Source organism: Simochromis diagramma, unplaced genomic scaffold, assembly GCF_900408965.1.
Source record: "Simochromis diagramma unplaced genomic scaffold, fSimDia1.1 OVJJ01000321.1, whole genome shotgun sequence".
NCBI lineage: Eukaryota > Metazoa > Chordata > Actinopteri > Cichliformes > Cichlidae > Simochromis > Simochromis diagramma.
The window spans coordinates 1,177,477-1,191,690 of record NW_024386772.1 but is presented as its reverse complement, the minus strand read 5'-3'; the positions used below and the strand labels follow the sequence as shown (position 1 = coordinate 1,191,690).

General features: G+C 43.7%; 1 protein-coding gene across 4 annotated transcripts in view; it reads left to right on the top strand.

Moving 5' to 3' along the window:
- LOC120739717 (xylosyltransferase 1-like) overlaps positions 1 to 14,214 on the top strand; it is a 40,489-nt gene that overhangs the window by 17,448 nt on the left and 8,827 nt on the right. For all 4 annotated transcript variants that reach the window (XM_040041590.1, XM_040041598.1, XM_040041605.1 and 1 more), the window contains exons 5-8: positions 5,430 to 5,510; positions 6,192 to 6,408; positions 6,747 to 6,923; positions 11,455 to 11,723. In XM_040041590.1, coding sequence (XP_039897524.1) covers positions 5,430 to 5,510; positions 6,192 to 6,408; positions 6,747 to 6,923; positions 11,455 to 11,723 — 744 coding nt within the window. The remainder of the gene's footprint in view (positions 1 to 5,429; positions 5,511 to 6,191; positions 6,409 to 6,746; positions 6,924 to 11,454; positions 11,724 to 14,214) is intronic.

Sequence of the window (14,214 nt, the reverse complement as noted above, 5' to 3'; positions counted from 1 at the left end):
TCCACAGAGTCCAAAATTAGGTGCAAATCTTAAGAGAAAAGTATGATTGCATGCAGGCGAATCAATAGCCAGTGTCTTTGTGCTCTTTCTGAGTAAGTGTTTATCTGATCCACATTCTTATTTCTTGCAAATATTTATGAATGACTTAAAGTTTTAAACCAGAGTTCAACCCTGGAAGCAGACGAATCTCAGAGCTCACATTTCCACTCAAGCCTGTTCTTAATGTTTTGGCATTCAGAGCTACATCACACAGTTGTTCTAATTGGTTTTAGCTCCATCCATCGCATCCACAGGCATTTGGTATGTGCCTGTGTGACAGAGGCATACCATAGCTTTCTTCTTATTGGCTGCCCCTCATAAACAGAGGGTCGGCGCAGCAGGTGGGTGGAGCTTCTGTTCCTGAGACCTATAACGCCTCTCTATGACACCATATATCGAGAAGAATAAAAACGGCATCAAACAGCATAACAGTATTTGTACGTGTATATAAATATAAAAGCCAAGTTATTAGGTACACTTGTTCAGCTGCATGACCGAAACTCATTTAGTGATGTAGACACAGAAACGCAGGTAGTTTCCACGTCTACTTTGATGTGGCGTGGCTGGTCTGAGTCTTTCAGGATCTGCCGCTCTGGTGGAATTGTCCCACAGGACCATATCTATGGTGTACAGATAATAGTCTGAAAAAGAGAGAAACCAAATTTTCTTTAACGTTTATTTAAAGATAATCTGTCCTTTGGTCGTTAACAGAAAGAGACAAAATAAGAATCACAGTCTTCACATTCAAGTGAGCTTTTATAATCTGTGAAAACAGGTAAAAGTATCACTTCAAAAATCTCACATTTACAGTTTGAGGGAACCTCTTTGCAGAGCTGATCAATCAGCCAGATTTCCTGCATGTTTGGCTCTGAGCAGTGACCGGCCACGGTCCACAACATGAGCACAACAGTGCAGGCAAATAGCACGATGGCGTGCACGCTCGCAGCACACCAACATGTCATTAGCATGTGGCTGCGGCCCTTGCTAATGACATTCTTCTCTGTGAGGGAAGAAGACACAGCGTTTGTAATGCATCGATCATTTTCTTTGATAAAATCCATGAAAGTTTCCGTCCTGCTTTCCTCTCAGGATGTAAGTCATTTGTTGTATTACCTCCAGCGGTTAGTTTGCTGTTTTAATAGAAATATAAACTATACATGAACTAATTAAGTCACACACAGCAGAAATCCAAACATAAACAAACCGTGCGTGGAAAAGCAAAGAGAGAGCTGTCACCCTGAAAGGCCTGAGGCTACTCTGGTATTAGCTTTTAAATGGAAAGTTAAAGGTGACTGAAGGTTGTTTAAACTTTACTGGTGGACGGCTGAGCAGCTGAGGTCATTGTTTACTTTGTACACAGTGAAACAGCAAAGTGGTGTTTTCAGATTTCCACACCCTGGAGTCTGGACCGAGAGCTAAAAGCCTCACAGATGCAATCAAATTTATTTACTTCCCCAAATCAGACCTGGAGTCCTAATGCTGACTGTTTAAAGCCAGCGTTCATCTAAACGAAGCAGTTTCTGTGGAGAGCTCCAGACTGATGACACGTGTTCATCTTTCAGTCTTTTTTCTTTCCCATCGTTCTGTCCTCGTGAGCTCACGAGCACCGGCCTGCTGTCCTCCATAACAGCGATGGTTTGAACATGCTTCTGGCTAAAATCCATAACACAGCTGCAGCGTTAGCACCACAGCATCCATCGATAGCTGTGACGTCATGAGCGATGGCGGCTCTCTGTGGAGAGGGGGTCACACAGCTTTCTCTTTCTTCACTTAAACATTCAAACGTTTCTTCCAAATGGCTAAATGGTAAGACTGCAGATCAGTCTCTGCAGTTTTCAACTCGTAAACTGTTAAAGCAGCAGACAGAAATGTGCATGAGCACAGCAGGAGGGCGCGTCCAGGAAGTCCGCTCTGTGAGGAGGACGTTCAGTTAATCGGGACAGAGAGGAGCTCAAAGTGAACCCGTCACACTATATATTATTCTTGGACTCTACGAGAGGTGCTTTGAATGAGTCGCAGCTCCTCGTTTATCTTCTCACGGTTCTTTGTGCAGCTCCTCAACTCATCTTCTAGCCCCTCCCACTTAAAGCACACCACCTTCTGATTGGCTGCCCCTCGTAAGCAGAGTGTTTGTGCAACATGCTCGGATGTTTGCAACATGTCTGTCATAACTAGACCCGCCCACAAGCATAATCTGATTCTTGCACCCTAATGTGGATCATAATTCATAAAGATGACATCATTTTGAATTTAATCAGACCTGAAACTGGAGATTGAGACCATAAAACCATCAGAAAGGTCACAGATCAGCAGATTCGAGACCTGTTTTCTCGTTGCCTCATGCAGTCTTAAGATCCACTGTGGAGTTTGTGGTGCCATGAAGTGTCCAGAGTCTGGAGCAGGGGTGAGGAAAGGTTTTGGGAGATGTGGATAAGTAGGGAATGAGTTTATTGATCGCTGGTCCTGATGAACGCTGGCAGAATAAGACTATATTGTTCTGACAACGAGATGACGGCTAAACGACAGAGGCTGTGGAAAAATCCGATTTAGCAGAGAGGGGAACGCCCTCATCCAGCTGAGCAGGAAGGTGAAATAAACTTAATGTATGCAGTTCTTTCAGCTTTCGCCGTCACGCTGTCTTTGCACGTGTGTGTTGAACGTTGGCACACTGCAGGGAGTCATGGACGGCCCGTCTATCTGCAGGCAAAAACCTAATCAGATGTTTTTTAAAACAAGCTGTAGTGTTTGCATGTAGATTGCGACAAACAGGTTCTTGTTTTTTAAAAAGATAAAGGTATGTTTCCATGAATAATTGGGGCCAGCTGTGGGCCAGCTGTGGGCCAGCTGTGGGCCAGAGGCCTCACCGAAGGAAGAGACACAGCACTGCTCTGTGGGATCATGTTTTTAACTTTGTTCTTGGACAAAATAAGAGAAAAAGATGATTTTAGTGTTTTGTCCATGTACTCACCACTGCAGGCCAGTTTGACAGATGTACCAACCCAGTAACTGTGATCAGCTACGATTAGGAGCTAAATACAAACGGATGATTTTCCAGCTGTTTATGTTACAAATGTGTCGTTCATACATTTAAGAAACAAATGAAAGAAAACAATAAGACGAGAACATGAAACTCTTCTGTTATTGTTGAGTTTCCTGCTAAAATGATTTATTTATAGTTAAGGTCACATTATTTAGAAAAAAAGGTCGGTGCATATAAACAGTGAGTCAGCAAAGAAACACGAGTTCATGCGTCTCAACACGAAGGGAACAAAACAGTTTCAGCCCTAACAGATGTCAAAGCATCCGAATTCACAGCAGCCCCAAGATACAAGTTCTGCTTCCGTGCGTCCACGCCTGTTTCCAGGTTTGTTTGTTTCTTAGCTAAACGTCACTTAACGACCACCAGCTGTCAAAAAGTGAAATTATTCCTCAGCTAACACATCTGTAAATATAATCTGTACATGTGAGAAATCTTTGGTGATATACGACCAGCTATAGATTGCTGTGCCTCTGCACAGCAGCAACAAAACACGGCCACAAATGCACACATGCACGCCTGCGGTTCGTCTTAACGACTGTAATCAGCTGTAATCAAAGCGATCTGTGCGTCTGCTGTCCTGTCTGCAGCTCGGGCCGACACCAGGCCCACGCTGTGCATGCTGGGAGAGTCGGTGTGAGCGTCTCAGCTTCAGGCCTCGCGCTGAAGCCGAGACGCTTCCCCTCGCCTGGAAGAGGAAGTAAACAAACTGGGGCAGCTGTCCCAAAAAACAGCCACGCAGCATCACCTCGATTCCCCTAAATGGAAGATTGTTTTTGCACAGTTTACAACAAGAGCCGCATCCTGCGTCAGCAACAGCATCCTGCTTAGACGTACGGCCGTCAAAGGAATTAAAGTCTTCATCAGACACCTAAATGTTTGGTTTGGTGTTGTTTGTGTTCTTCAGGAGGCCAAAGGCTCACGACATCATGTCAGGATCAGATATGAATGAATTATTACATAATGGGAGACTGTTATGATTTCACAGGATCAGTTAAAATCCGATTTATTTATTCCAAAAGTTGGGAAATTCCTGCGTTTAAAAAAATAAAATAAAGTTACAGCTTAATAGAGTAGAGTTTGATAAATAGAATAGGAGGAAATAAAATAACATACTTATTTTTATTTTAATCCCCCCAAGGAAAGTAGAACAGCTCATTATGACAAAATAACTCTAATGAGGTAAAAATTACACAAAAGAATTAAATAGAAAAATAAAGTAAAATGAAATACATGATCGCAGTCAGTAAAAATCTAAATAAAAAACAATCGAACACCATGTAAAGGCTGAATATAGAACTATAAAGTAAAATGGGTCAAAAAGTGCAACAAAGCCAAATAAACAGTTACTAAATACAACAGAGTGTAGAGAGTAGATGAGAAAACACAATAAATCAGCTCTAGAAGATAAAAATTTGCTCGATGGATGAAATAGAAGAATGAAAACTTCTTGCAGTGTTTCAGCGTCGTCTGATTTGGTGTTATGAGCAGCTGAAGTCTGGATGCTTTCAAAAATAGTCCTATGAATAGTTTAAAGTTGGGGTCACATGACAGGTGGGCTGTTATTATTACACCTGGTGAGCCTGGATTAGGACTGCTGCTGTTTAAAAGTGTTTTCATTTTCTAACGGAGGATATTTAGAGTCATTTTAAAGAGTAACACTTGACAAAATGAACCGTCTTTTATCTTTGTGAGAGCACGCTGTTGTTTCTGATCGCTTTTATATTATTTTAGTTGATTACGGTAACTTTTCACACGCCAGCTTTTACTGTAACTGTAAAAACAAACACCTAGACTCTGTTTTGGATGAAGCTCCAGCTGACGCGCTTCAGACTCACGTTAGACTTGTTTAATCCAGGTTTGGTTTTAGGTTTTTGTATATCTGATATATTTTCCTGTTCCCCTTTCGTCACGGCAAACTAACTTGCACGATGTTGAGATCAGAGCTCTGCGTTTAGCCGAGATTTGTTAAACTGTTTGCTAACAACAGGGATTAAAAACCAGCAGACGTTTCATTTTACAGCTCTGACCTGATGATGGCGCCTCAATAAGACTCACAATCATTCTGAGTGGAAATGTGAACATCTTCTCTGCGTAGTTGTCCTAATACTACGTTCTGAACAGCAGCACTGAAGCTCATGGTGACATCACAACATGAACATTATAAACCTTGTTGCTGTCGAACTGCTCGTCTTCTAGACATAAACAGACTGAAACTGTTGATACTCAGGTCCAAACACATAAGTCACAGCAGCGTTCGCAGCATGGGGCCGGGTGTGTTTGTTTCTGTGACCCACACCTCCCGGTCAGATGGAGTCTGATCTGATGATTCACAGCTGTCGTCTCTCCTCAGGACCAACGAGCAGCTGGTGGCTTTCCTGTCCAAATACCGCAGCATGAACTTCATCAAATCTCACGGCAGAGACAACGCACGGTAAGGCTGCGTGCCCCACGGGCCTTTATTAAAACAGTGCAATGAAGTGAAAAACAAGCTGCACAATAACTCAGCGTAACGTTGGGCTGCGGGCCGAGCTGCTGAACCTGAATCGTGGATTCATGGAACAACGATTTGAAGCTCTCGGCGTTTGTGAGCATGAAGCGGGGAGATACTTGGAAATGCTCCTGCGCTTCGAGAAAATGATCCCAAAATGATATCCAAGTTAACCAAAGCTCGGTTCCTGGAAAGCCCTCGAGGGGCCAGCGCAGTTCCACTGAAACATCTTTGGCATGATTCACAGAAAGGAAATCTGTGGGAAGGAAACACTGCTCGCTTTCAGGTTCTTTACATAAGCCTGTGTGTGTCGCAGTGTCAGATGCTGATATGAAATATATTAAAACAGACATAAATACAACATGTGGGCTAAACACCGCACTCTGTTAGGGTTAGCACTGGCTGTGCCCCTCATCCTCCAGCCTTTGAATCACAGAATAGCTGATGGGAGCTGAAACGGGATTTCAGACAGAGAATAGACTGATCAATTAATCAATAATAGATCAATAAAAACTGGTCTACTGTGCATTAAGTAAAATAAATAACATTAAAGGTTAAAAGGTGTCATTATTAGGGCCTCATTACAGCACGCTTCAGGCTGAATAATCGTAAGCGTCCTCTCAGTTTCATCCGTAAACAGGGCCTGGACCGTCTCTTCTACGAGTGCGACACCCACATGTGGCGTCTTGGAGATCGAAAGATCCCAGAGGGCATTTCTGTGGATGGAGGCTCTGATTGGTTCCTGCTCAACAGGCGCTTTGTGGATTATGTGGTCAACTCCAGGGACGAGCTGGTCGGCAGCATGAAGCGTTTCTACGCCTACACGCTGCTGCCCGCCGAGGTAACGCACACGCACACACATGTATAGAACTCTTCAGACACGCCACGCCGATGCAGAGTCTGTCATTTTAACAAGAAAAAGTATTCCAGCAGAAACGATCCCGGGACATCCTCCAAGTCTGTTCTCTGAAAATGAGGCAATATTTCAGTTTTATTTCACTTTAGGAATATTTGAAAAACCTGAAACACTTCTAATTTTTCATGAGTCTCTTTATCATCACAATCTTTTTATATATTTGATAAGTCAAAAAGCAAAACGAGATTTTGGTTTTTTTCTGCATTAAATGCATAAAACAGCCAAACGATGATGACTGATACACGTACCTCTCCCTCCTCCAGTCCTTTTTCCACACCGTGCTGGAGAACAGCGCCCACTGCGAGACCATGGTGGACAACAACCTGAGGCTCACCAACTGGAACCGCAAACTGGGATGTAAGTGCCAGTACAAGCACATCGTGGACTGGTGCGGCTGCTCGCCCAACGACTTCAAGCCCTCAGATCTGCCGCGCTTCCAGGTAGGACGCCACACTGTGCAGCATCATGTGACATCACAGCTGGCTTAGAGCCAATCAGGGCCCAGCATAAAACTTGCATAAGTTCAAACAAATACGTGGAGACTTCTCATTTACGAGTGAACGCAGGTTTGTGTTTGGAGTGAGTTGTCCTGTAACACCGGCTCACATCCCAGCAAACACTTGAGTCTGAGTTTAATGAGTTGCTGACTGTGTCCATGAAACATGATGGTCCAGTAGAATTAGCTCAGCCTGAACCAGCTGCACACAGCTGGACTTGTTTCTGTCAGGATGATGTGCACAGACGTCTTTTGTAGGCTAACCTGGACGTTAGCAGTGCCTGGTTCCCTGCTGGGATTTTCTCTGTAAACTGTTGTTACTGCAGAAAATAAGTCATTGCATTACATCTTCACACATTAATACAACTTTAATGATTCCTGAAGCATCAATAATATCATTAACATTAGTGTGTAAGTGACTTAAACACTATCACCGCTAACTGTTTAATGTTCTGGACAGTTTCTTGTTTGAGCGTTCAGGGTCAGCAAAACCCTTCATCTTAACCAAAGAGCTTCCTCGATCACATGGGACACAACTAACCAATCAGAGACTCGGACTGAAACGTGACATATGAACATGTATATATTTTTAGTAAAATGATTCATATGAGTTAACGTTTGAATCTTAAATAACCACAAACGCATTAAAAACATTTGCTTTGAGGAATAAGAAGTACAAATTGTGAATTTCCAGGTTTCCTGTATACAGGCAGTAATCACACAAGCAGCACAGCAACACCAGTGACATTTGTGGGGTTTTTTGTTTGTTTGTTTGTTTGTTTTTTAGCAGAACTACACAAAAACTGATTTGAATTCCAGAAAAGTTTATTCTGACGTCTTATTGTAGATTACATTTTGGTGGGAAACTGAGGGACTGTTTGTGTGGCTGTTTTTGTTTGTTTGTTGTAAATAACTTGTGAATTTTAGGTCGACTCTGTGGGTATGAATTAGCTGCTAAAACATTAGCATTTTCTTTAATGTCTCTTGATTAATGTGTACTGTCCCCTAAAACCCCGAAAGAAAAACCTTGGGAAGCCCTACAGAGAAATCTGTTAACAGTTAAAGATTGAACTGAATTTGAAAAATCAGATTCAGAAGTGAAGAGGATGCCTGCAGAAAAGAGAGACCCGATCTGATGTGAACAAATAATTCATCCTTCAAAAATTCGTAACAACGAACCAAATCCCTTCAACGATATTTCCCTGATAGAGGCAACTTTTGCTCCTAATATTTACCAAACTTACATCGCAGACCAGTGACGAGTGAAGCTCACCGTTTGCAGTTTAGCGTGCATGCAGCTGCAAGCTGCTTTGGAACCCACCCAGCCTCCCGTTTTCCTGCTGTTCCCGACCTAAAGTCAGATCTGTTGTACTGATGCAGCTTTTTCCACCTCTGGCTAAAAACAGAGTCTCGGCCATTATGAGCGGCTGTGAGAAGATCCTGTCACAGTTATGATTGGTGGTGTGAGAACACACGAAGTCTGGATAAATCCACACTTGAGATTTACTCATATGAAATCTGGTGAATTTGTGGCCGTATCATGTCTCAGAAGCTCCGCCTTCTTTTCCTCCTGAGGTCACCAGAGATCAGAATAGCTTCGCATTCACAAATTAGCAGTGCTGCTTTTACTTCCAGCAGGCGGGCCTCAGCTCGCTGTAACAACAGACCTGAGGACAGCGCCTGTGGTGGGGCTGCTGATGGCTTCTATAAGGAGAGCTGATCCTGGAAACGGCTCTGCACTTATGGCAAAAATATTTTTAGAGCTCGGTAGCTCCCCAAAACTCACTGCTGAGGTTTCTCAAGGTTGTCATTATTATAATGTCGGGTTTGCCAGTTGGAAAAGCAGCTCAGAGTCCTGGATATAAGGGTCACAGGACATATATGTACATACGCTTTAGTTTTTAGACTAGGCCTCAATAAAAAATAATAAAATGCACTGAAAAATCAGTCATTTGTAGCAAACCGTTTACATATACAGCATCAGTTACTGCTCGTTTAGTTGTTGACTTCTTTAAATCAGTTGGAAACATTTCACAGATAATGTGCAGACTTGTAACTGACCAAAGTACGTGACGAGCAAAGACTTCACTGGTGCCGGCGTCTGAAATGTGAACACTGTGGTTTCATTAGGTTCCTCTGATGGGAAGCTCGAGTATGTTTGGCTTTATTTGTCACTTTAAATGTCAGGTTGGGAGTTTGAAGGCTTAGTTTGGTTTCTGTTGGACAAACTGCTGCCAACAATAATCAGTAATGGGAATAATGAGGGAATACGGCTCTGCTGGAATAACCTGAAGGACAAAAGGGTTAAAGATGATATATCTGGGATAAATAAAGCTCCAGCATCACAGTCTTGTCTGACCTTTGTGGGCACAGCGGAGAGCTTGGAGTTAAGGTAGATTTATATGATTCCCTCTGATCTGATGATGGATGAAACAAAAAGGCTCCCGGACTCTGTAACTAGTGGTTTCCACTGTTGTTTAGCTACAAATCGCCCAGAATAACTTCTCAGAGGAACAAAGCTGCAGGCTGCTCAGGCCTTCTCATTAGTCTGGGGTTTCCTGGCTCGCCGGTGCTGCCGGAGCCCACCGAGTTGGCGTGGTGAGGTCACACCTTCCTGGTGACATCATATAGCCACGCCCTTCTTTCCTGCAGTTCTTCTCGCTCTCAGCCTCTTCGTCACTTCTGTCCCACATGTTCTGAGCACTTCTGCTTTTTATGATCGGCAGCTAAACCAAGAGCTCTTCGAATTCTCAATAATAAGGATCCAGTGTATCAGTGCAGGTCATACACTGCACACCTTTATGAAAGAGCTCCTAACAGCCTTTTGTGACCTGCATGAATCGATAGCCCTCGCAGGACCTGAAGATCTGATTTGTCTCTGCTGAAAACCAGCAGAGCTCAAACCAGATGTGATGCCGTCCCATCATCACAAACCTCAAAATGTTTTAAATGTTTATTCCTTTATGAGCTGAACCATAATACAGATTATTACAGCAGCTGTTTCTCTGCTGTGGCATAAAAATTACATTCATGAGACGAGAAATTTCACCAGTTAATATTTGACATGATTCACCTTTTTACTGGAAACCAGTCCAGGTGGCGACCTCATAAAGTTGTCAATGCGAATGTTCGCTCTGTACTTTTATTACTACCGTCTGATTTGATCATTTTCGTGTCTTTTTTCCCATCACAGCTATTTTAGGAAAGAAGGAGCCGTTCACGTCTCCTTTGAGATCCCAGCATGATGTCAGACTTGTCTGTTGGGAGTGGTTTGAGTTTGGAGCCTGGGAGTGAGAACATCATATGGCAGACCTTCAAAATGCTGCTTTTGGTTTCCAGACTTGGTTTTAGGTTAGAATCAGGTGTAGGCCGGGGTAAGCTGTCTGGGAATGTGCTGACTCAGAGGGTTTTCACATCCCGGGGAGGTGCCGGGCCGTCCTTCCACTGAGAATAAAATGATGCGAAGTATGTTTTTCCCTCAGTGCGCGTTTAAAAAAAATAATGTGTGTGATGCTGAGTCTTTTACTGCAATGACAGTTTTTAACGTGTGAAGCTGCATGCTGGGGATTTCTGACTGAAATCGTGATCATCAGTAACAGATATGCTGACTGAAACGGTCCTTATTATGAGCTCGGTGGCTCTGTAGCTGCCGAGTGATGAGTTGATGTTTGTTTACATTTTAATTTCTATTTATCCGTATAGAAATTCCAGAGCTAAAACATCTGGACATGTTGTCATGTGACTAAAAACAAGTGAAAACTAAATGTGAATAGAAGCATAAACTTTAACGGATAAATTGTTAAAATACTTAAAAGGATAAATGGTTGAAATTGTTACAAGAAACGAGGACATTATTTGGTTTATTTCTAATGCTTTAGTGATAAATCTTCCATGCTTATAATTGTAAATGGGTGAAACAGCAGAAAGTAAAGGGTAAAAGGTTTAAATGTGCATCGTCAAACATAAATGGTTTAATGTGGCAGTGAGTTAAATCGCTGAAAGTGAAGCTAAGTGGTTGAAATTGTTATCTGCGAGTGATGTTGATGGATGAATGGCTTACAGTGCAGTGGAGACATTATAAAAGAGGCTAAACATTGAATTAATGGTCAAAAGCAGAGGTAGCTGTGAAGTTAACGCGGGTAAAGTAAAGGCTTCAGTGTTGGAGCTGGTGGGAAACTGACTCATTTCATTACAACGTTCATCTCACTGCACCACAGCTGCAGAAAGCAGTGACTGAGGCTGCTGAGCTTCATGTTTTTCTTGGTAAACATCAGTGATCCTGCAGGTATGCTGGACGTAAACAGCATGAATAAACCTGTTTGTGACAGCAAGGCACCATGGGATTGTATTGTGTTTGGACTCATTTCAACCAGTGAGTCAGTGAAAACAGTAAAATATCTTCTTTGTGACCATCAAACTGCCTTTTATTGTGCACATATCTTCATCCCTCCTCGTCTTGTCTCTCCTGACCGCAGCAAGCGTCCAGACCCACCTTCTTCGCCCGGAAGTTTGAGGCCAGCGTCAGTCAGGAGATCATCAGCCAGCTGGACGCCTACCTGTTCGGAGCTCTCGCCTCGGGAACACCGGGTCTGCAGGCCTACTGGGAGAACATCTACGAGGCAGAGACAGACGGACCCGCAGGCCTGTCGGACTCTGCGCTCACCCACTACCACGCCTTTGCTCGTATGGGACTGTCCCGCGCTGCCAGCTCGCTCCAGGGACATCCCAGCGACAACAGCTGCAGGTACAAACAAGGGTGCTGGGCTCCAACCACACGGAAATCCCAGGCGTGCATGTGCATGTATGCACTGGGGTTCAAAATTGTCCCAGAAGCATCCAAAGGCTCTTTTGTTAACACCAATAACCACAAATGGGAGCATAAACGTTAGGAGTGCATCGAATCATGACGTGTAACTTCAGGGTAAACAAACAGGAAGTGTTGTGCTTCACGGCATCAACAGAAAAACATTTTCTGATTAGCAGAAAAATGATTCTCACAGCTCAGATTATTGACTGTCACCGTTTCACACATGGACACTTCTGTGAGGATATTTTCCACAAACGCCACACAGCAGGAATCGATCCACTTCAGAGCCACTCGATACTGGAACCGCTCCGTGTGGTTTCGTTGAGGGGTCTGCATGCATGGAGCTTGCAGGAATAATGCCCACTCAGTAGCAGTAAATGTGCCCGACTGTGAGCTGCGGTGTTTGCACACTGGCCCAGTCTGACGTCACTGACGGGTTCCAGCCGGCTAACGTATGATCGTGTGATCCATCTGCATCAGGCATTACGTTCTCTCACACCTCTGTCAGATGATGTTTACAGAAGCTCAGGCTGGAAAGGATGTGTGAAAATGAGTTATGTTGCTCAGGTTTCCTGCTTTCTCTATATTAATCAAATAGTGCTGTGCAAGCTTTAATTAAAATCATACTGAAAACTTGGCCTACCTAACGAGTCCAAACACGTCAGCCAAACAGCCTCTTTTTGGTTTGTAAAGAGGGAATTTGGGTTGTTTTGCTCAGGTTATTTTTCAAGCTCAGCTCCTCACCTGCAGGCAGGAAACGAGATAAAAACCTCGGCTTTATCAGGAGCAATCAGGCTGGGAATAGCACAGGGTGTTGCATGGGGGAGCATCCATCTACAGGCGTAATCATGTCTCAGGATCCCTTTTTCCCACCGTTCTCATTTATTATCTACGTGATCGGCCATGCAGTGCAGTGTTTGCAGAGCCTTCAGGTTTGAACTCCAACAACTTTGAAACTGTAAAGTGAAGATGAAGCTGTTGTTGGTTTGAAGCATTCGTCTCATCAGGTCCAGCTCAGTGTTTGCACGGCTGTCAGAGGCTGGAGCAGAGGTGCAGGTATCACCTCCATCAGTTTCCATCAGTCACTGTTATTATTGGCCGTGCCAGTAAATCGTGCTTTTTGCAGAGAAAGAAACTGTGCAGTCGTCTTCTCAGGGGAAAGGGGAGGACTAGCAGATGAAATGTCTTTCCGCCAAACTGGCCACCGCTGGTGTTTGTGCAGTCCAAATTAAATATGAAGATAAGGCGAGCTTGTTCCTTTGTACAATCAGGCTTCAGTTTCTGCACAGGCTAGATTTTTCCAGCTCCGTCTCTCTCACAGACCCACAGTAGGTACAAGGAGGTACTTGTTGCTGGAGCTTGGGTGGGGACTGGTGGCTGGCATGGGTGGGGGCAGCATTATGGGAGTGTGTGTGTGTGTGCAAGGAGAAGTAGGGGGTGGTTAGAAAGGGCCAGTCTGTTTCCTTCAACCTGTGATTTCAGTCGGAGACCTCTAAAACCATGTCTGCAGTAACATAGATGCATTTGAAAGCAGGCAGACACGGTTCCCTTCACAGTGGTGCTTTAGTTGGTTTAACAGGTCCTTGGAGATTCTCCACATCCTCTGTAGAGATTCAGGGATTCGAGCTGTCACGTTAAGAAAAAGTGTTTTCCAGGAAAAACATTCGCCTGCTCGTCCGAATGGAAAAGGAGAAACAGACATAAACACCTGAAAGACGATTTTGATAATAAGGTGAAGCCATTCGTCAGGAAATGAATGATAGCCGACCTGATGTCATTCTTCAAAGAGCTGGTTTCACATTTGGAGCAAAGTACCTTTGCATGAGTCAAAATAATCCTAATCTATGTCAGTAAACGCTGGCCGGTCCATCCTCTGTCTCAGCGCCCTTCTTCTTTGAGTTGTCTTTAATGGGATTGGCTTCCCCTTCAGAGCAGAAAGTCAGAATCGTAGCAGGATGGGGGGGAAGTGCAGCTCACAATCAGAGCAGAAAAATGAACATGTTAAGGACTCTTTGACAAACAGATTAAAGAGCAGAAAACTGTCTGAATTTGAGCATTTACAGAGTTTAAAGCCTGAGTTTATGTTATATATGAGCACTACTGCAACAGTGTGTACACAACAGAAGAAAATGCAGAAAAGGCTGCAGAAAGGGAGATAACAGACTCTGTAAGCCTTAAAATCTAATCATCAGAAGCTCTGAATGTTGTAATTGAGGCTGCATCCAAATGATTGGCATTACTGTGGAGAGCGGTCACATCCTGGGGGCATCTCAAAGACAACAAGGTCAGCATTACCTGTAATTTACTACCATGTTGAATTAACCACAGACAGTCACAGCTGATGTTTCCGTTGTCTTCTGCGAATGGGGACATGTGACTAACGACAGCCAATCAGGCAGCGAACCTGAGCGTCAGCATCATTCCTAGG